The sequence below is a fragment of the Stegostoma tigrinum genome, chromosome 2, assembly GCF_030684315.1.
Source record: "Stegostoma tigrinum isolate sSteTig4 chromosome 2, sSteTig4.hap1, whole genome shotgun sequence".
In the NCBI taxonomy this organism is placed as follows: domain Eukaryota; kingdom Metazoa; phylum Chordata; class Chondrichthyes; order Orectolobiformes; family Stegostomatidae; genus Stegostoma; species Stegostoma tigrinum.
The window spans coordinates 83,976,405-83,997,078 of NC_081355.1; the positions used below are offsets into that span (position 1 = coordinate 83,976,405).

The 20,674-nt window shown below is 41.3% G+C and overlaps 1 protein-coding gene across 1 annotated transcript in view; it reads left to right on the top strand.

The window, feature by feature from the left end:
- Window positions 1-9,182: 9,182 nt before the first annotated feature.
- The window catches only part of LOC125446950 (serum paraoxonase/arylesterase 2-like), a 41,718-nt gene continuing 30,226 nt past the window's right edge, over window positions 9,183-20,674 (top strand). Inside the window, exons 1-3 of the mRNA XM_048520969.1 lie at window positions 9,183-9,396; window positions 17,601-17,671; window positions 19,237-19,292. Coding sequence (XP_048376926.1) covers window positions 9,221-9,396; window positions 17,601-17,671; window positions 19,237-19,292 — 303 coding nt within the window. The 5' untranslated portion in view covers window positions 9,183-9,220. The remainder of the gene's footprint in view (window positions 9,397-17,600; window positions 17,672-19,236; window positions 19,293-20,674) is intronic.

The window sequence follows — 20,674 nt, forward strand, 5'->3', positions numbered from 1 at the left end:
ACACAACCACTATCAGAACTTTGCACTACTGGCGTAATTTTATATGTTAGTCATGTGGAGCTTGCTATTTATAGTTATGACTTCCATAAAGGTTAATAGAGTTCATTAGCTTTCTCAATTTTTCTGACCTTGTCCTCACCTGACCTTAAAGTAAACACAAACAAAAACAGAAACACATAAACTTCCAGCACGATTTGCCGAACAATAATTAGAAGCAGCAACTTTGATGCTTTCTGTCTCCCAAAGCCTATGGTTCAATGGAACCTGTAGGCCATGAGATGCAGGAGCAGAAGTAGGCCATTTGACCTATCAAGTCTGCTCTATCATTCAAAAAGATCATGGCTGATCTGATAGTTCTCAGCCCCACTTTATCCCCATAACCCATGATCCTCTTCCTGAATATAGAATTGTAGAGTCATAGAATCATACAGCACAGAAGCAGCCTCTTTGGCCCAATTTGTCCATGCCGACCAGGTTTTCCTAAACTGAATTAGTTCAATTTTCCTGCTATTAGCCCATATCCCTCTAACCCTTTCCAATCCACGTAACTGTCCAAATGTCTTTTAAATGTTGTATTTGTACTCACCTCCACTATGTCTTCTGGCAACTCACTCAATACATGCACCACCCTCTGTGTGTAAAAGTTGCTCCTCAAATGCCTGTTAAATCTTTCCCCTCTCACTTTAAACCTATGCCCTTTAGCTTTGGATTCCCATATCCTGGGGAAAAGACCTTACCTATTCACCTTATGTGTGCCCCTCATGATTTTACGAACCTTTATTAGGTCACTTCCTAGCATTCTGCATGCCAAATAAAAATATCCCAGCCTAACAAGCCTCTTCTTACAACTCAAACCTTCCGGTCTTGACAACATCCTTGTAAATCATTTTTGCACCTTTTCCAATTTAATAACATCCTTTACACAGCAGGATGACCAGAATTGTATGCTATTCTCCAAACATGGCCTCACCAATGTCTTGTAAGCTGTAACATGATGTCCCAGCTCCTGTACTCAATGCTCTGACTGATGAAGGCAAATGTGTCAAATGCCTTCTTCACTACCCTGTCTATCTGTGATGCCACTTTCAAGGAACTATGTGCCTAGGTCTCGCTGTTCGACACTTCCCAGGGCCCTACCATTAACTGTAAGTCCTGCCCTGGTTTGTCTTACCGAAACGTGACACCTCGCATCTGTCTAAATTAAACTCCAACTACCATTCCTCAGCCCCCTGGCCCAGTTGATCAAGAGACTGTTGTAATCTTAGATAACCTTCCTCACTGTCCACTATCCCATCATTTTGGTGTCATCCGCAAACTTACCAACCATGCCTGTTATACTCTCATTCTAATCATTTATATAAATAACAAATTACAATGGACCCAGCACCAATCCTTGCAGCACAATGCTGGTCACAGGTTTCCAGTCCAAATATGATCATAAAATCTGCTTCTAATGTTAACAAAATTCATAACTGTGTTAGTTAAAAAAAAATTGCATCACAAAATCATACAGGTAGTAAAAATGCTGGCATATGCTTAAAGTCTATTTTACATGTTACTTTACTGCGTAACTCAGTGAGATAAGCATGTTTGTACAACAAAATCAACATTAGAAAGCTGTACATTTCAGCCTTGGATATATTTAATGAACCAGCCCTGGCCGCCCTTTGTGCTAAAGAATTCCACAGATTCACTTCCTTCTGAAAGAAACAAGTTCCTCTTTATTCCTGTCTTAAATAGATGGCCTGTTACTGTGAAATTATGCCCTTTGATCCTCGATTATCACACCAGAGGAAACAATCTCCCTTTGCCACTGGAATCTCATCCCAATTCTTCTAGGGACCAGCTGGCAATGGTTGAGCCCAGATGATGTCTCTTCAGGTTGGGCGCAGTAGGGATTAATAGCATTCCAGTTCAAATTATGTCAAGGGTAATACCAAGTCCCTGAATTATTGTTCTCATGCTTATTAGAAGAACTAACGGAGATATGAAACTTTTACTGGTAAAAAAATCTCAAAATATGAATACAAGCATACAAATTCATAAAAAAAACTTTATTTAATTTCCCTTTCTGAAACATGCCTTCTTGTTTAGATCTTGAATTTTGTCAGAGATGTAGCTGTTCATTTTATGCAGCTCTTTCATGGCCTCTGCAGTTAGCCTCAAGATGACCATAGTGAAAAATGCACTTAAGGGATCTGCTGCGAAACAAGGGTTAATCTAAGAACATAGAACTTGAGAAAAACCCTTTCACAGAATGCAATTTTAATTGAACAACGTGCCAGCTTCTCAGTTATCCCACCGTTCACAATTTCAAGAATGTTCTGCTGCAGACTGCCCTCTTCCTGAGTGTCTCAGATCCCCAAACCTCAACAAGTAAAGCATTTGTCCTCCAGCTTTATATTTAGTTCCAGAGTTCCTCTGAGATTTCAATTCTACACAGCAATCACAGAACAAATTTCTGACTTTATCCAGCAAAGCAAAAAGGATGTTCTAGATAACAAGGTGTAGAGCTGGATGAACACAGCAGGCCAAGCAGCATCATAGGAGCAGGAAGTCTGACGTTTCGGGCCTAGATCCTTCATCAGAAATGGGGTAGGGGAAGAGGGTTCTGAAATAAATAGGGAGAGAGGGGGAGGTGGATTGAAGATGGATAGAGTAGAAGCTAGGTGGAGAGGAGACAGACAAGTTAAAGAGGCGGGGATGGAGCCAGTAAAGGTGAGTGTAGGTGGGGAGGTAGGGAGGAGATAAGTCAGTCCGGGGAGGACGGAGATGTCAAGGGGATGGGATGAGGTTAGTAGATAGGAAATGGGGGTGCGGCTTGAGGTGGGGGGAGGGGATAGGTGAGAGGAAGATCAGGTTAGGGAGGCGGGGACGAGCCGGGCTGGTTTTGGGATGCAGTAGGTGGAGGGGAGATTTTGAAGCCTATGAAATCCACATTGATACCATTGGCCTGCAGGGTTCCCAAGTGGAAAATGAGATGCTTTTCCTGCTATCTTCGGGTGGCATCGTTGTGGCACTGTAGGAGGCCCAGGATGGACATGTTGTTGAGGAATGGGAGGGGGAGTTGAAATGGCTCGTGACTGGGAGGTGCAATTGTTTAGTGTGAACCGAGCATAGGTGTTCTGCAAAGCGATTCCCAAGCCTCTGCTTGGTTTTCCCGATGTAGAGGGAGCCACAGTGGGTACAGCGGATGCAGTATACCACATTGGCAGATGTGCAGGTGAACATCTGCTTGATATTGAAAGTCTTCTTGGGGCCTGGGATGCGGGGGGTGGGGGGGTGGAAGAAGGTGTGGGAGAACGTTGCAGGGAAAAGTGCCGTGTGTGGTGGGGCTGGAGGGGAGTGTGGAGCAGACAAGGGAGTCACAGAGAGTGTGGTCCCTCTGGAAAGCAGGCAAGGGTGGGGAGGGAAAAATGTTCTAGTCTAATTACAGAACTTAGCTTGAGCACTGCAAACCTGTCTTTGAAAAGCTACTCTCAATATCCTCACTCGATATCTTCACAAATTTCAGGCACTCTCCCAGCACTAACTAACAATGGTGATGAGGGACTATGACCAGCATAATCTATCATCACATACCTGCGTTGAACTGCCCATTGATGTCTTGAAGATTCATTTGCCATTGCCCTCATTGGTGATACCTTCAGTAAAGCCAGCTGACGTTCATCATACTGTGCTCATTTGCTGTATGCTGAACAACACAACAATACTAAGAGGTCTGAAACTGGTTGCAGAGGAGGACCAGGAGCACTACTCTTCCTTGGTGTTGGATGGGGGAAGGAGGAGGAGAAGGCCAAAGAGGTGCTCCGTGGAAGCCCAGTGCCCAGCACTTGGAGGAAGATGGTTATGGCTATACTTCTGTCCAGAGGATCCTTTATGAACTGAAATGTGAAGCAGTTTTATGAGAAAGTTGTCACCATTTTTAATAATTGGCAGCAAGATTATCGTTCTGGTAGGCAAAACAGTGATGAAACAAAGGGGTACCTTCAAAGAGAAGATAATTCAATAGCAGAGTAAACACATTCACATGAGAATAGGTAACATACACCAATTAGAGTTCCTTAGATGACTAAGGAAACAGAAATTAAAATGAAACATAATAATAAAGCTTATGATAAATTATTAATAACCCATTAAAGATCTAAGAAAGAAAATGTAGCAACAGTTCTCAAGTACAAAACTTTGTTGCACGAGGAAATGTATTTAGGAAATGTTGCTGTTATATCTTCATCTTTAATCTTTTATATCTTTAATGAATCATCAGTAATTTGTCATAAACTAACCCCAAAGAGTTGTAGATGCTCTGTTGTTGATTTTATTTAAGGCTGGACTGGATAGATTTTGGCCTTTTGTGGAATCAAAAGACACAGAAAGTGGGCAGAAAAGTGGAACTGAAGTTCAGGGTCAGAAATGTCGATAATGAATGGTAAATCAGGTTGATGGGCTATAGGGTCAAATCCTGCTCTTGTTTATTGTGTCTTTATGTTGATTTACTGTGATCTGAAGATTTGTTTATTCAGTCTGTACTTCCATCACTTAGTAAATCAACTTAAAAAAAGGAGGCACAACAACAATACTGATGCGTTACTCCTACTCCTAGGTTGTCCGTTACTAAATGGATGCATTTATGTTGATTGTAAAAAAAAATACTCATTGTAAGAAATTAAATTCATCCTGTGAAGGATATATTCATTGAGTGTTTGTTAACCAGGCATTGTGATTTGATAGGCAATGAGGATGCTTAAAAATATCCCAGTATCTTCTAAATAATTGTTGCATAATCATCTCCAGATCCTGAAAATTGCAATTCTCTCATTCTGACATTATTTGTTTTGCCTCCTTGTTGACTGCAGTTCTCCTTTGAGTTCTTGTCCATAGTAACAAAATTATCTCAACAGCTTCTTTTATACAGAGGTAGTAGGAACTGCAGATGCTGGAGAATCAGAGATAACAAGGTGTGAAGCTGGATGAACACAGCAGGCCAAGCAGCATCAGAGGAGCAGGAAGGCAGACGTTTCGGGCCTGGACCCTTCTTCAGAAATACCTTCTTCTTCCATTTCTGAAGAAGAGTCTAGGCCCGAAACGTCAGCCTTCCTGCTCCTCTGATACTGCTTGGCCTGCTGTGTTCATCCAGCTCTACACCTTGTTATCTCAGATTCTTTTATACGTTTTCTTTTCAAAGGTAGCAGGCTGGTATATCATTGAGGTCTTGCTGGTCTATTAGCAATAATCTTAGATTATGACAACCAGTGAAATGTCACATTTCATTTAAAACTTCAAGTCCACAAGATTGCCCACTTAGGTTTTTTTTAAGTCAATTTTAACATGTGAATTCTGTAGTCATAGTTGGTTGTTTGAATAGTTAACTTTCCTGATACTCATTGTTTATTGAAGAGACCCATTGATTCTGTGTAACTTGTCAAGGTCACATTTAGACAAATGTCTCTGTTAGTTTCACAATGTATTTATTCTTCTTGATAGCACAGGCTGATTTTGCTACTTTTTAACTGCCTAGTAGGCTTTGATTTTAAATCAAGCTTCTCCCCATAAACATTTTTTAAAAAAAGGGTTGAATGACCAGCTTGAAACTCTCGCTAAGTAGGGTTTATCTTCCTTACACAGCCTCTTTACTTCTAAAGTCTTTCTCCAAAGGTGGCTCAATAGATTAGATCCTTCTCATGACAAAACTGTGGCAAGTCTAGCAGAAAATAATCAATGTGGCGATCAACCAGTGTAACATGGCAGCCTCCTAGAGAGCTCTAGGTGGGGAAAGGATTTCTGTAATGGGCACTCCGTGGTCCACAGACGGAGTGCTGGAAGCAATTGCCACCCGGGTGGCAATGGTGGCATCTGTGAACTGCCAGCCATCAAAGCAAGCTATTCCTGAAGTTATAGATTCAGCAATGGTCATGGCTAGCCCTGTCACTGCTGACCTGTTAGCCAGGACAACTTGGAAGTGGGTCACTGTGCTTCATCAAATCGTGGCCCCAGCAGCAGTCACTTCATTGCTCACTGCCATCAATATACCTCGCTGGATCTCACCACCATCCAAAGTGGAGTCACAGCACATGTTCAGCCTCAATGCAAGGACTTCACCATTTCAGTAAAATTGAGCCCATGGTTTTGGTTCTGTCTCTTCTGAGCACACAGCTGCCGATAAATAACAGGATTTATGGTGTTGCACAGAGGATAGCCATTGTGTCCAGTTTTTCAGTCTTTCATTTGATAATCTAGATGAAAAGGGGAAGGATTTGATGATTGATGCAGCGTGAAAACCTTGTTACAATTGCCACGATATCAAAGATAAACCCACATGCTGGTCACACACCAGCTGTTTATTTAGCAAGTGGAAGATCTTTCTGTTCCTTAATATTGCAAGTTTTTTGATGAAACAGACAAGACTACATATATTCAGTCAATGATTTAATTGGCACAGAAGAAGTCTGTCATTTATTGATGCAGTCATGTGCAGCCCATTAACCATTGTTAGAAGTGGCATTTGCAGGAACCTCTCATGACTAGAAACATAATATTTATGGCTACATTAACTTCAATGGCCAAAGGCAAAGATATGCAATACCAGATATTATAGTATGTAAAATAATTCTATTACAGTCTGCTTACTAAGGGATGATGAAACCATGGGTATGATGTCTTCAGCCTGCAGGGAACAAGTGCATAATTTTGAAATGTTTTTATGTTAGTTTTATTATAACTTCAAACTTAAGCTCTGGAAGCAAATGGGTTTTGACTGAGTTAAAACTGTGTTCTAATTTTTGTTTGTATGTGTCGTGGACAATTGATAGAGGTAAATTAAATTATTTTTACTATTCTCTCCTGCCTGCTAAAGAGATGGTTTAAAATTTGATTAAAATGTTTTTCTCTTTCATAACAGACAGTGGTGCGATCTCCCAAACAATCTTTTAAACGCTTTACAATTAACTCTCTTTACAGTTAAAAGAATGGGTTATTCAAGCATTCAATGTGGGAGATGATTAGCAAAACACACACTCATACACAAGGAAGAAAGTAGAAGGAAGAAGCTAGAAAAAAAGAAAAGAACATTAGTGAACCAGACTTTTTTCTAACAGCAATTGACAGGGTGGTGACATGTTCACAATTAGGCTAGCTTTTAACAGATAGCTGGATTTAACGAGAGAGATTTTTTATTGAATTCAAAGTTCACTATCAGCCATGGTGGGATTCAAACCCATTTGCCCAGAACTAGATTTCTAGATTCACAGTCCATGATGATACCACCACAGCTCTGCCTCCCCTGCTATATGACTAACTGGTGCAGCAATAAAGAGCTAAGAGGTACGTGCTTGGATGAGATCATGCACCATTAGGCATTGGCGACATAATGTCATCTAAGACCGTGTCACCAATCTTAAAGCTCAAAATGGAAAATCTCAGATACCATATCTCATTTGAATTCACCTTTTAAATTGTTGGTCAGCAGGAATATACCATTTGAAAGCAGTACTGTTAACAAAATCATTGACTAAATCCAACAAGTTAAATTGAAGTAACATTCCGGGTGGTGATCATGCAGTCCAGTCATAGTCATAGTTATGTAGCATGGAAGCAGGCCTGTTAGCCCAACTCATTCATGCTGACCAAGTTTCATAAACTGGTCCCATTTGCCTTCATTTGGCTTATAGCCCTCTAAACCTTTTCTATTCAAGTACCTGTCTAAATGTCTTTTAAATGTTGTAATTGTACCTGCCTCGACCGATTCCTCTGGCAGTTCGTTCCATACACGCACCACCCTCTGTGTGAAAAAGTTGCCCTTCGGGTCCCTTTTAAATCTTTCCCCCTCACCTTAAACTAGGGTTATGCCCTCTAGTTTTGGACTTCTCTACCCTGGGGAGAAGGTCACCCCGCAGCTTCTTACATTCCAGGGAAATAAGTCCCAGTCTTTCCAACCTCTACTTTTAACTATAATCTTCTAGTCTCAGCAACATCCTTTTTTGCACCCTTTCCAGTTTCTTAACACCCTTCTTACAGCAGGGTGACCAGAATAATATGCAATACTTCAAATGCAACCTTACCAACGTCTGGTAACAAAATGTCCCAACTCCAGCACTCAATGCTCTAACCAATGAAGGGAGCCAAATGCCTTCTTCGCCACCCTGTCTACCTGTCATGGCATTTTCAAGGAACTGTATTCCTGGACCTCTATGTTTCTTTGTTCAAAAACATTTCCTGGGGCCCTATCATTAACCATGTAAATCCAGCCCTGGTTTGTCTTTCAAAAATGAAACACCTTGCATTTATCTGAATTAAACTCCATCTGTCATTCCTCGGCTCACTGGCCCAATTGATCAAGATGGCATTGTACTCTTAGATAACTATCTTCACTGTTTACCATTTCACCAATTCTGGTGTCATTCACAAACTTACTAATCATGTTTTCTCATATTCTCATCCAAGTTGCTTTTATAAATGACAAACAACTACAGATCCAGCACCAAGCTTTGTGACACACTATTGGTCACAGGCCTCCAATCTGAATAGCAACCTTCTACCACCACCCTCTGTCCCCATACCATCAAGCGAATTTTGTATACAATTGGCTGGCTCTCCCTGGATCCCACGTAGTCCAATTTTAATAAGCAGTCTACCATGCAGTACCTTGTAGGTCCACGTAGACGAGGCTGTCAATGATACAAATACCTCTGCTAATCCACCCATCACTGCAGAATGATGAAGGTGGGAAGTATTGCAATTGATCAAACAGTTGTTTGAAAGTAGGGGGTGGGCACAAAATAGGTGTAGGAGTAGGCCATTCGGCCCTTTGAGCCTGCACCATAACTCAATGTGATCAAAGCTGATCATATAATTTCAGTCTCTCATTCCCACTTTCTCTCCATACACCTGGGTCCCTTTAGCTACAACGGCCACGTCCGGCTCTCTCTTGAATATTTCTAATCAACTGGCCCCAACAGCTTCCTGTTGGGAGAGAATTCCACAGCTTCACGACTCTCCGAATAAAGAAATTCTTCCGCATCTCAATCCTGAATGGTTTACCCCTTATTCTTTGACTGTGACCCCTAGTTCTGGACTTGCCCAACATCGGGAACATTATTCCCACATCTAGCCTGCCTAGTCCCATGAACCGATGTTTGTGAAGATTTCGAGTATCGCTGCTAACATTTCCACAGGGAATACACAACAGTTAGCTTTTCAAAAACGCTGTTATCAGCAAATTCGGATGAGAGGCCCCACCCACGGCAACCAGCAACGGCGATTGGTTGGCTCTGTGTTCAGTGGAGGTCACTGTTCCTTGTTCCTGACACAGAGACCTGTCTTCACAATGGGGAAGCTACTGATAGTTGCGATTTTCGCAGTCCTACTGTCTGCGGTCGCGTACAGGCTTTTAGATTTGTGGTAAGTTTTGCAAACTTCTCGGGAGTTCGGCGGAAGTGAGTGGACGGGAAATAAATGGGATTGTAGTTGTTTCCTCCTGAATTGTCCAGTTCTGACTTTGTTCCAGGAAAGAGGCGAGCTCCGTTTGCAGCTGGCGAAGGGACCGAGGGCTGTTCAAATGGGAGCGGTATATTGTAAAAATAAATAAATGAATAAAAATATGACACGAGTATAATCTTACTCCGAGAATTGTCCTTTGAAATGTGTCCGAATGGATGACCCTGGCTCGGCTCCCCCACGTTAATTGTGGCTGTTTCCCGAACCGTGAGCGTTTTAGGGAGAGGCGACTCGCTGCACCTTATCGCTCCACAGACAGAAATGTGGATGCTGGTAGGACTTAGCCTAAAAAAAACCTTGGAATTGTAATGGCGCAGTGTAGGAACACTCAGAAGGCATGGCTGGGAACTAGCTTAAAGTGCGTGCCGTGTTCTAAAATCCATTGCAGGCTTGGGAGCAGCAGACCTGACTTCACAATCTCCCAAGTTACAGTGCTGTTTTCTTCTGCTTCCATTCGCAGTCTGTTGAGGGAGAATTCAGCGATGCTGTTTGTGCAGAAAGTTATGGGAGATGGCTTTCGCTCTTGTTGGTGATGGTCATTACATGGCACTTTTGTGATGTATGTGATATTTGCCACATATCAGCCCGAGCCTGGTTATTGTCCTGGTCTTGCTGAACGTGGACAGACTGCTTCAGATGCTGAGGAGTGGTAAATGGTGCAGAACATCCGGAGCCTATGAGGCTACGGAGACAGTTGAACTTCCCACCTCATAGAGGCGTCGTCACTGGAAGCTGGCTTGAGGTATTAGTTTGTTCAGGGACAATAATTGTGATTGCAAAATATTACATAAAAGTCACAAAAGCTGCATTCATACTTATTTCTGTGTAGCTTTTAACCCCTTCATGGAATGTGCTGTCACCAACAAGGCTACCATTCATTACTCATTGCCATCTTTTCTTTAAGATGATAATAATGTATCACTTCTTTGAATTGCTGCAGCCCACAAAGTGTAGATACAGCCACAGGGCTGTGAGAAAGGAGTCCTATATTTTGACCCAATGGCAGTGAAGAAATTATGATACAGCTCCTAGTCAGGATGGCAGGTTTCTTAGAGGAGAACTTGCGGGTTGTGGTGTTTCTGTGCATCTGCTGCCCTTGACCCTGTGGATGTTGCAGGTTTGGAAGGTGCTATCAAAGGAGACTCTGAGCTACTGCAGTGTTTCTCATGCAAGGTACCTACTACTCCCAGTCTGATGGAGAGAGAAAACATTTAATATATTTCTGGATGGCATTTAGAATAGCTGGATTGCTTAGTCTTGCATTTTGTAGAACTCCTTACGTCTTGTGGGAGCAACACCCAACCCTCTTATCAGAGGTGTTCGCTGACTGACATGTAGCTTGAAGGTTACTGTCACTGGTTAGCCCATGCCTTAAATTTGTCCGGGTCTTGCTATGCACAGGCACGGGTTGTTTCAGTATGATGTTAGTTTCTAGTTAGCAATTGATTTAAATCTCCTGGCCAGGACCTTTGGCATCTTGCAGTGGTGGGCCATTGGATCCACTTCAGGCAGAATGAGTTTCAGTAGCTTTGTTCTGAGCTGGCTGTGGCAGGCATGTTGACTGCTGATCTTTTGTGTATTTGGACGGCCAGGTCCACAACATCTGAGGATGTAACATTCCAGGAGAATGCTGTCTGAGTTTTGTCAGGGTAACTGCTGAACAGAATTCTTCCAGAAATTGTGGTCAGTTTGCTCTGTGTGATTGGCAGTAGCAAAGTTTCAGACCATCATTTCAAAATTTAAACGATAACATCTTGTTTTAAAACAGTTTGATTTTTGTCATGTTCATGAGACATGAATGAGCAGTTTAGATTTGTCCTGCTTTTTGTGGATACAACAAAACTTGGAATTTTCCACATTGTTTGGTGGCTACCAACATTATTGCTGTACTTTGGTTTGAGGATCAGCCAAAGATTGGCGTCCATGATGGTGTGGACCTGTGGAGGATATCAAGGTGTATTGTCCAGATGCCACTTCTGGCTGAAGTAAAATGAAAGACACAAGTCTGAAATATCTGAACTGATGATTTGGTCTGCCCAGTCATTTAAGATTGTGATATTTGTGGAGTCAAGTTAACCAATTTGTTTAACTGTCTCGCACCATTCAGAAGGATGTACTAGCACTATGAAACATAAGCTGATCCAATAAAAGCAAAATACTATAGGTGCTGGAAATCTAAAATGGGGAAAAAATGTATTTGGAGAAACTCCAATCTGGCAGCATCTGTGGAGAGAGAAACAAAGATGATGTGATCTATTGGTTTTGGGATTGTTTAGCTCAGTCTGTCAACACTTCTTCTGGCGTTTAGGATGCATATAGTTGTTTTATTTGTAATTTCACCAGATTGACACCTCATCTTTAGTTATGCCTGGTGTACTTGGCATGCTTTCCTTTAGTCCTCAATGATGTAGGGTTGGTGTCCTGTCTTGATGGTCAAGAACTTTGAGTATTTGGTATTAACTGAACATTAGTTTATATGATGTGGTTTAATACAATTCTGATGATGATGTCCCACAGTGCCTAATTAAGCTGAAGAAAAATAAATAACAACTAGAATATGTTGCATAGTAATATAAATAAAACTTTTGGCATGTGGGAGGTCTGGCAATATTTGTGAAGAGAAGACAGGTCAACATTTCAAGTGTGGACATGTTTTAAAAAAAATGAAGTTCCTAAATAGCATTGGGTGTTTCAACAAAATACGGAGAGCAGGTACAGAGAAGCAGTTTTGTAATCATAGGAAGCTAAGTGCTTTCAAACCAAGTGCTATATGAAAATGAGTAAACTTTAAGGATCTGAAAAATTATCTTGTTAGAATAAATTAATATCAAAATAGCTAGCGTCATTTAAAGAAGTACTAGCATTAAACATCTCAGTCCCAGCTGCACCCACCTTACCAGTATCTTTTAAGTAATATTGTAGGGTATTTCTTTCTGTCCTAATATTATTCTTGGGTCAGATGGATTCATAAACTTTGGGACTTTGCCCTGATCTAGTACTTTCTGCTAGTAAAATTTTTGTGCCTGTTGCCTGATTAAATAATGATATGATGTAGTCATCAAACTGATGTTCAAGATAATATCTTGAAATTACATAAGCTATCACATGCATTATGTTTAACATGGCAGGTGGATGAAAAGGCATTCTATTGGGAAAAGGCATACCAATGTAGTTGATCCAAACTTTGGACTTCAAAATAACCATTGAACTTTGCTGTAGCTGCAATGTCTGACATTACACCATGTATAGAGCCTGATACCTTTTTTACAAAATAAACTTGAAGTTCTAGTTCACAGAGCCACAGAATTATTGTACTGCCAAAAGAGTTCATTTGGCCCATCATTCTTACACTGTGTCTATTATCTAGTCTGGTTCTCACCTTTCCCCCATATCACTGCACATCATTACTATCCAAAAAAAAACATGACCTGTTGAATTGAATTCCATTCAATCTTCAGTTGAAATTGCTTCTATGACATTTCCAGGCAGTGCGTTCCTGACTACTCAGTGTGAAAATGTTTTTTTTCCTCACATCACTGTTGCTTCGTTTGCACTACACTTTAAATCTATAGCCTCTCATTCTATTTCTTTTACCAGCAGAAACAGCTTCACCCTAACTGCTCTATCCAGCCTGCTCATGATTTCGAAAACCTCAATTGGATGTCCTATCAGCTGCCTTCTGTCTAAGGCAGGTGGGGACGAACCAGCCCAGCTCCTCCCTGCCTGCCTAACCTGTTCTTCCTCTCACCTATCCCCTCCTCCCACCTCAAGCCGCACCTCCATTTCCCACCTACTAAACTCATCCTGCCCCCTTGACCTGTCCATCCTCCCCAGACTGACCTATTCCCTCCCTACCTCCCCACCCATACTCTCCTCTGCACCTATCTTCTCTATCTATCTTCAGTCCGCCTCCCCATCTCTCCCTATTTATTTCAGAATCCTCTCCCCATCCCCCTTTTCTGATGAAGGGTCCAGGCCTGAATCATCAGCTTTTGTGCTCCTAAGATTCTGCTTGCCCACTGTGTTCATCCAGTCCCACACTTTGTTATCTTAACCAGATGTCATTTACTTCCCACACAATCTAGCTAAGGCCTTCCCTTATTCTGCTGTTTGTGCAGTTTGGATTGTGCCATGTTATAATCATGTACTCCCCCGCCCAACTCTTTGCTATCTACTTACATTTATTTTCCTACAAACTCTTCTGATCATATCTGTATTTAACTCTTTCAGTTAAGCCTGGTACTGTCAGCCTGGTAATTCTCTTCCCAGAACTGTCCTTCACAATAAAGCATTACTGAAGATTTTTCCTTATAAATTTGGTCTTTTCAATCTGATATGAGCTTCCAGCTTCATTCTTGATTGGTAAAACATAAAGACTTACTGCTACTCTTTTTTTTGTCACTTATCCAGAATCTGGCAGACTAACTCACCTGTCAGTAATATTTTGTGAAAACTCTACACCAGAAATGGGTTAGGATAAATGGAGTAGGATAAAGATGTCTAAGTGACTATTATAGAGATGAGATCTATGTGTTTTTTTAAGCAAGGGTGGAATGTATTTAAAGGAAGGATGAGCTTGTTATAATGTACAAAATACGTTCAAATGTATTAGAGATGGGATATTTGGGTCATTTTATTTTGAAGAGAGAACAGTCAATTAGCAAAATAAAAATGAAGAGTCAAAAGATAAGGCTGGGCATTGAGCCAGAAATAAGAAAATGTTCTAATTTGCCACAGTTTTATTGTTCCAGAGCAGTAGGAGGGTTTTGAAAATGAAAAAGAAACATGTTAAATGCCGAGGTGTAGAGCTGGATGAACACAGCAGGCCAAGCAGCATCAGAGGAGCAGGAAAGCTGACGTTTCGGGCCGAGACCCTTCTTCAGGAATGCCTTCTCCTTCCATTTCTGAAGAAGAGTCTAGGCCCAAAATGTCAGTTTTCCTGCTCCTCTGATGCTGCTTGACCTGCTGTGTTCATTCATCTCTGCACTTTGGTATCTCAGATTCTCCAGCATCTGCAGTCTCTACTATCTCTCAAAAACATTTTAAACTTATGCTACACGTTTTGGAATGCATGTTAACAATGAGACCTTGTTATGGTTGGTTGAACAATATTTGGGAGTTGACTAGCTGACATCTGATGTAAAAAGTATCTGAAATTTCAAGGTGTTTAGGTGGGTGGGGAGAACACCTTCATTGATACTTTCATAGTTCATGCTGCTAAATATTGGTTCCCTGTAAAAATAAATGTGGTATAATTTGGTGCTTAACCAAAACCAACACACAATTTACATGCAATGCTGTAGCAAGGCCAGGTATTTTAAACCATTTAACTACTTTCAACAAGCACATCTAGGTACTTGAGATAATAAGGTGTAGAGCTGGATGAACACAGCAGGCAAGGCAGCATCAGAGGAGCAGGAAAGCTGATGTTTCGGGTGAAGCTGAAATTTCTGAGGAAGGATCCCGACCTGAAACATCAGCTTTCGTACTCCTCTCATGCTGCCTTGCCTGCTGTGTTTATCCAGCTCTACATCTTGTTATCTCAGACTCCAGCATTGGCAGTTCCTACTATCTCTAGGTACCTGAGACACTTGGTGGGAATCTTGTTATTCCATCAAATGAGATAGATATTCAACTTCCTACCTTGGCAGAAAGTTGACATTGCAGATCAACTGTCCACATGTTGGAAATCTGAAGGCATAGCAGAGGCTTTAGTGATGACCTTCCAGGAATTGCTAGAGTCAGGGAGGGTCCTAGAGGACTGGAAAATCATTAATGAGACACCCCTGTTTAAAAATAGAGTAAGATAAAAGATGGAAAATTACAGGCTGATTGGCCTAACCTTGGTCATGGATGAGATTTTTGTGTCCATTTTGAAGGATGAGATTTCTGAATACTTGGACGTGCATGGTAAAATAGGGCAGTGTCAGCATGGCTTCATCAAAGCTAGGTCATGCCTGACAAATCCTGTTAAAATTCATTGAGGAAGTAACGAACAAGTTAGACCAAATAGAGCCATTGGATGTTATCTACCTGGACTTCCAGAAGGCCTTTGACAAGGTGCTGCACAAGAGGCTGCTGAGTAAGATAAGGGCCCATGGTGTTAGAGGCAAGATGCTAGCATGGATAGAAGATTGGCTGCTTGGCAGAAAGCAGAGAGTGGGGTTAAAAGGGTCGTCCTCAGGATGGCAGCTGGTGACAAGTGGTGTTCTGCAAGGGTCAGTGTTGGGACCACAACTGTTCACTTTATACATTAATGATCTAGATGAAGGACCTGAGGGCTTGCTGGCTAAGTTTGCAGACAATACAAAAGATAAATGGAGGGACAGGTAGTATTTGAAACATAGAAAATGTACATTTCAGACCACGAACAGTGACATTTTGTAAAATATAAAAGTACGATTTTGTAATTCCGTGCTTTGCATAGGTTGTGACCATCTGAAATTTGTGAAACATTGATATTAAAAGAAACAGGACATCTTTGTTGGTTCACGAAACCCCGATTTCAGCCTTTGGACTTCTGGTACAGATTATCTTCCATAATATAAAAGTACAGTACACTACCTTTTCAGTACACAGCCTTGGACAACCAACTTCCAATGCTCTGTGAAGCATTGTGGTTACATAATGGAAGGTTCGGAAGAAGAGATTCACATGCAGGAATGACTTGAGGTAAGTAGATGTTCCTGAAATTCATACAGTATACATCAGACCTCTTGGAACTGGTAGGATTTCTCTACAGAACCCTTTCAGATAACTGTACAATGCATTTCTGTTTTCAGTAGAACAAGGCTATGAGGAAATACATGAAAAAAAACCCTGGTGTGTAAAGAAAAAGAAATCTGGTTATCTGTAGTTTGAGGTAGTGTGAACACAAACTTTTTTTTGGAATAGAGCAGTAATCTCATTAAGAACTGATCAGATTAATGAAAAAAATCTACAAAGACTGATTTCAATATCATAATGTTTTATGAGAAAATTACAGCCTATAACATGGCAGTATATGGCATTGTAATAAAAAAATCCATAAAATAGCAGCAAAACATGATGGCAAAAAGAAGAAAAGAAATTATTAATTTCAAACGAAGCTGGGAACTTTTCCATAGCAGCTCAAAAAGTAATGTCCACTCCATATCTTACAATCAATACCATAGATGGCAGTGTCACACCAGTGAGGAGACAGGGAGGTTGCAAAAGGATTTGGACAGGTTAGGAGAGTGGGCAAAGAAGTGACAGATGGAGTACAAGGTGGGAAAGTGTGAGGTCATGCACTTTGGTAAGAAGAATAAAAGCATGCACTATTTTCTAAATGGGGAAAAAATTCAGAAGCCTGAAGTACAACAACACTTAGGAGTTCTAGTCCAGGATTCTCTCAAGGCAAACTTGCAGATTAAGTCAGTAGTTAGAAAGGAAAATGCAACTTTGACATTTATTATGGGAGGACTTGAATATAAAAGCAGGGATATATTTCTGAGGCAATAAGGCTCTGGTCAGGGCACTTCTGGAGTCCTGTGCGTAGTTTAGGGCCCCATATCTCAGGAAAGAGGCACTGATCCTCGAGCAGGTTCAGAGGAGGTTCGTGAGAATGGTCCCAGGAATGAAAAGCTTAACATATGAGGAGCGTTGAGGACTTTGGTTCTATACTCAATAGCGTTTAGAGGGTTGAGGGAAGGTCTAATTGAAACTTACAGAATACCGAATAGCCTGGACAGAGTGGATGTTGGGAAGATGCTTCCATTGGTAGGAGAGACTAGGACCCGAGGGCACAGCCTTAGAGTAAAGGGAATACCTTTTAGATCAGTGATAACAAAAACTTCTTCAGCCAGAGAGTGGTGAATCTGTGGAATTCATTGCCACAGAAGGCTGTGGAGGCCAGGCCATTGAGCATATTTAAGACAGAAATAGATAGGTTCTTGATTGCCAAAGGGGTCAAGGGTTACGGGGAGAAAGCAGGAGAATGGGGTTGAGAAACTTATCAGCTATGATTGAATGGCGGGCAAACCCGATGAGCCGAATGGCCTAATTTCTGCTTCTATGTTTTATGGTCTTATCTACTCTATGTTTTAACGTGACTGATTTAATGATTTGTTGTTTCTGTTGGTTTGCAGCAATAGTTTGGGCGTATTCAGGAAACTGCATCCAGTCAAGCCTGGCAATTGCTATTTGATCAAAGGAATTGGTATGTATTCTATTTTTTTTACTGGAATTCAGCTGTAAAAAGAGAATGTATGAAAATTGTGAAAGGTTAGATTTGACTGCAACAAAGATGGATTACGTTGAGGTAATAAGGACTGTAGATGCTGGAGTCAGAGATAGCACAGTGTGGAGCTGGAGGAACACAGCAGGCCAGGCAGCATCAGAGCAACAGGAAAGCTGATGTTTTGGGTTGAGTCTCTTCTTCATTACATTGATAGATTTATTACAAGCAGTTGGCAAATACAGGTTTGGAAAGACTGTTCCCAAACATCATCCATATAGTCAGTGATATGCAGTAAATATAAAAGAGGCATTCTTGGTGTTTAGGACACAACTTATCAGATGACATAAAGCTTGGAAATCTAGTGACTCTGTGGAGGATAACGGCCTTTGGAAATTTGCAGATGGTTCAAAACGGGGTGAGAGGGTGAGCTGTGAGGGGGATGCAGAAATGCTTCCATGTGATTCAGACAAGCTGAATAATTGGACAAATGCATGGCAAATGCAGTATAATGTGGATAAATGTGAGGTCATCCACTTTGGTAGCAAAACAGGCAGATTATTGTCTGAATCACTGTAAATTGAAAGAGGGGAATGTACAATGAGACCTGGGTGTCCTCACTACCATTCGCTGAAGGTAAGCATGCAGGTGCAGTGCGCAGTTCAAGAAGAAAATAGGATGCTGGCCTTCATAGCAAGAAGATGAGAGTACAGGAACAAGGATGTCTTCCTGAAATTATACAGACTCGCAGTGAGACCACACCTGGAAAATTGCATATAGTCTTGGTCTGTTTATTTGAGAAAGGAAGTTCTTACTATACAGGGAGTACAGCGAGTGCATCCCAGACTGATTCCTGGGATGACAGGACTGATGTATGAAGAGAAGTTGAATATGTTACGATTATATTCACTGGAGTTCAGAGAAATAAGAGCAGATCTAATAGAAATGTACAAAATTCTAACAAAACTAGATGGGGTAGATGTAGGAAGGATGTTCTTGATGGCAGGAGAGTCCAGAACCAGGGGTCGCATTATAAGGTTACAGAGTAAATCACTTAAGAGTGAGATGAGGAGAAATTTCTTCATCCAAAGAGTGGTGAACCTGTGGAGTTTGCTACCACAGAAAGCCCAAAAAGCCAAAGCATCATATGATTTCATGAAGGAGTTGAATATAGCACTCGTGACGAAAGAGATATGTGTGGGGGTGAAAAGAGGTAGCTGGCTATTGAGTTGGATGATCAGCCAGGATCATTTTGAAGGATGGAGCAGGTTCAAAGGACTGAATGGCCAATTCCTGCTTCTATTTTCTATGGTAAAAAGATGGGAATAGACAGACACATGGCAGGTACAATTTTAACAATTGTAAGTCTAGAGTATTGCATTTTGGTGGGAAAGTCTAACCTAAAGGTCTGGATTTTACATGAATACATAGCTGAAGCTGATGGCAAATTCAAGAGACTGAAAAGCTTGTGGTTAACATTTATTTTAAAGTAATTGTGTGGGTCTGCTGTGTTTGTTCAGTGACTAGTAAATACCTTGCTGTTCCAGAGTATGGTTCTGAAGACATCAGCATTCTTCCTGGAGGGCTGGCCCTTATCAGCTCGGTAAGTCTGCATTTGATATTCATTAGGAGTATGTTTACATTTCATAAGTTTCATAGGGGAAATATGAACAGTCATGATGCAAACATTCTCTGATACCATATAGATTTTACTTTCAACACCATGCCAACTGGATCATCAGCTTCCTGACCCATAGCCCGCACCTCCTCTATGACAGCATTCAACACTGGAGCCCCCCCAAGGATGCATTCTCAGCCCCTTACTGTACTCCCTGTATGTCCATAACACCCATAACCAAATTCCAAATGAATGCCACCTGCATGTTTGCTGACAGCATGACTGTAGTAGAACGGATACCAAACAATGATGAGTCAGAATACAGCAAGGAAATAGAGGGCTTAGTGTCATGGTGCAGTGATAACAACCTGTCTCTCAACATTGGCAAAACTAAAGAACTAATCATTGACTTCAGGAAGAAAGGAGGAGAACACACCCCCATCGATAGAGCTGAGGTTGAGACGGTTGAGAGCATCGAGTTTCTCAGAGTGACGATAACTGACAACCTGTCCTGGACTTTGCATGTAGATGTGACAATTGAGAAGGCACAACAATGTCTCCTCTTCCTCAGACCACTGAGGAACATCAGCATGTCCATAATGACCGTCATAAACCTTTACAGATGCACTAAAGAAAGTATTCTATTTGAGTCCATAACGGCCTGTGCATGGCCCAGACCGTCACAGAAGCCAACCTCCCATCTATGGACTCCATTTAAACTTCTTGTTGCCACCAAAAGGCTGCTAACAATTTCAAAGATCTCTCCCACCCTGGTAATACTATCTTCCAACCTTGTAATACTCTCTTCCAACCTCTTCTGTCAGGCAGAAGATACAGAAGCTTGAACACACCCACCAACACATTCAAGAACAGCTTCTTCCCTGCCATTATTAGGTGGATGAATGGACCTATCTAACTTCAAATAATGTTGATCTTGCTAATATTGATCATGCTTTGTGCACCTTCTGTGCAGTGTAACCTGTATGCCTCAGTCTGTCTAAGCACTTGATGATCTGTATGTCCTTGCTTGCTATTATCTGCCTCACTGCTTGCAAATAAAGCTTCTCTGAGTACTTAGGTACATGCGACCACACAATAAATCGAGTCAATGCCATCCACTTGATAAAATGATTAACTGAATCTCTAAATAAAAACCATTTTATACTTTTAGCATCTTCAAATATAATAAAGTAGTATAAGTCCACTGTTTAAAAAAGAATATACTTAATCTTATAAATGCGAATGGAGATGTAAGTTGACGTTAGTGAGTAGGTTAAAACCCTGGGATTTCCAGCACAGAAGGCGTACCCAATGCTGGCTGTTCGATAAAGTGTTCATTTGGTTCCATGTTGCTGCATTTTAAAAAC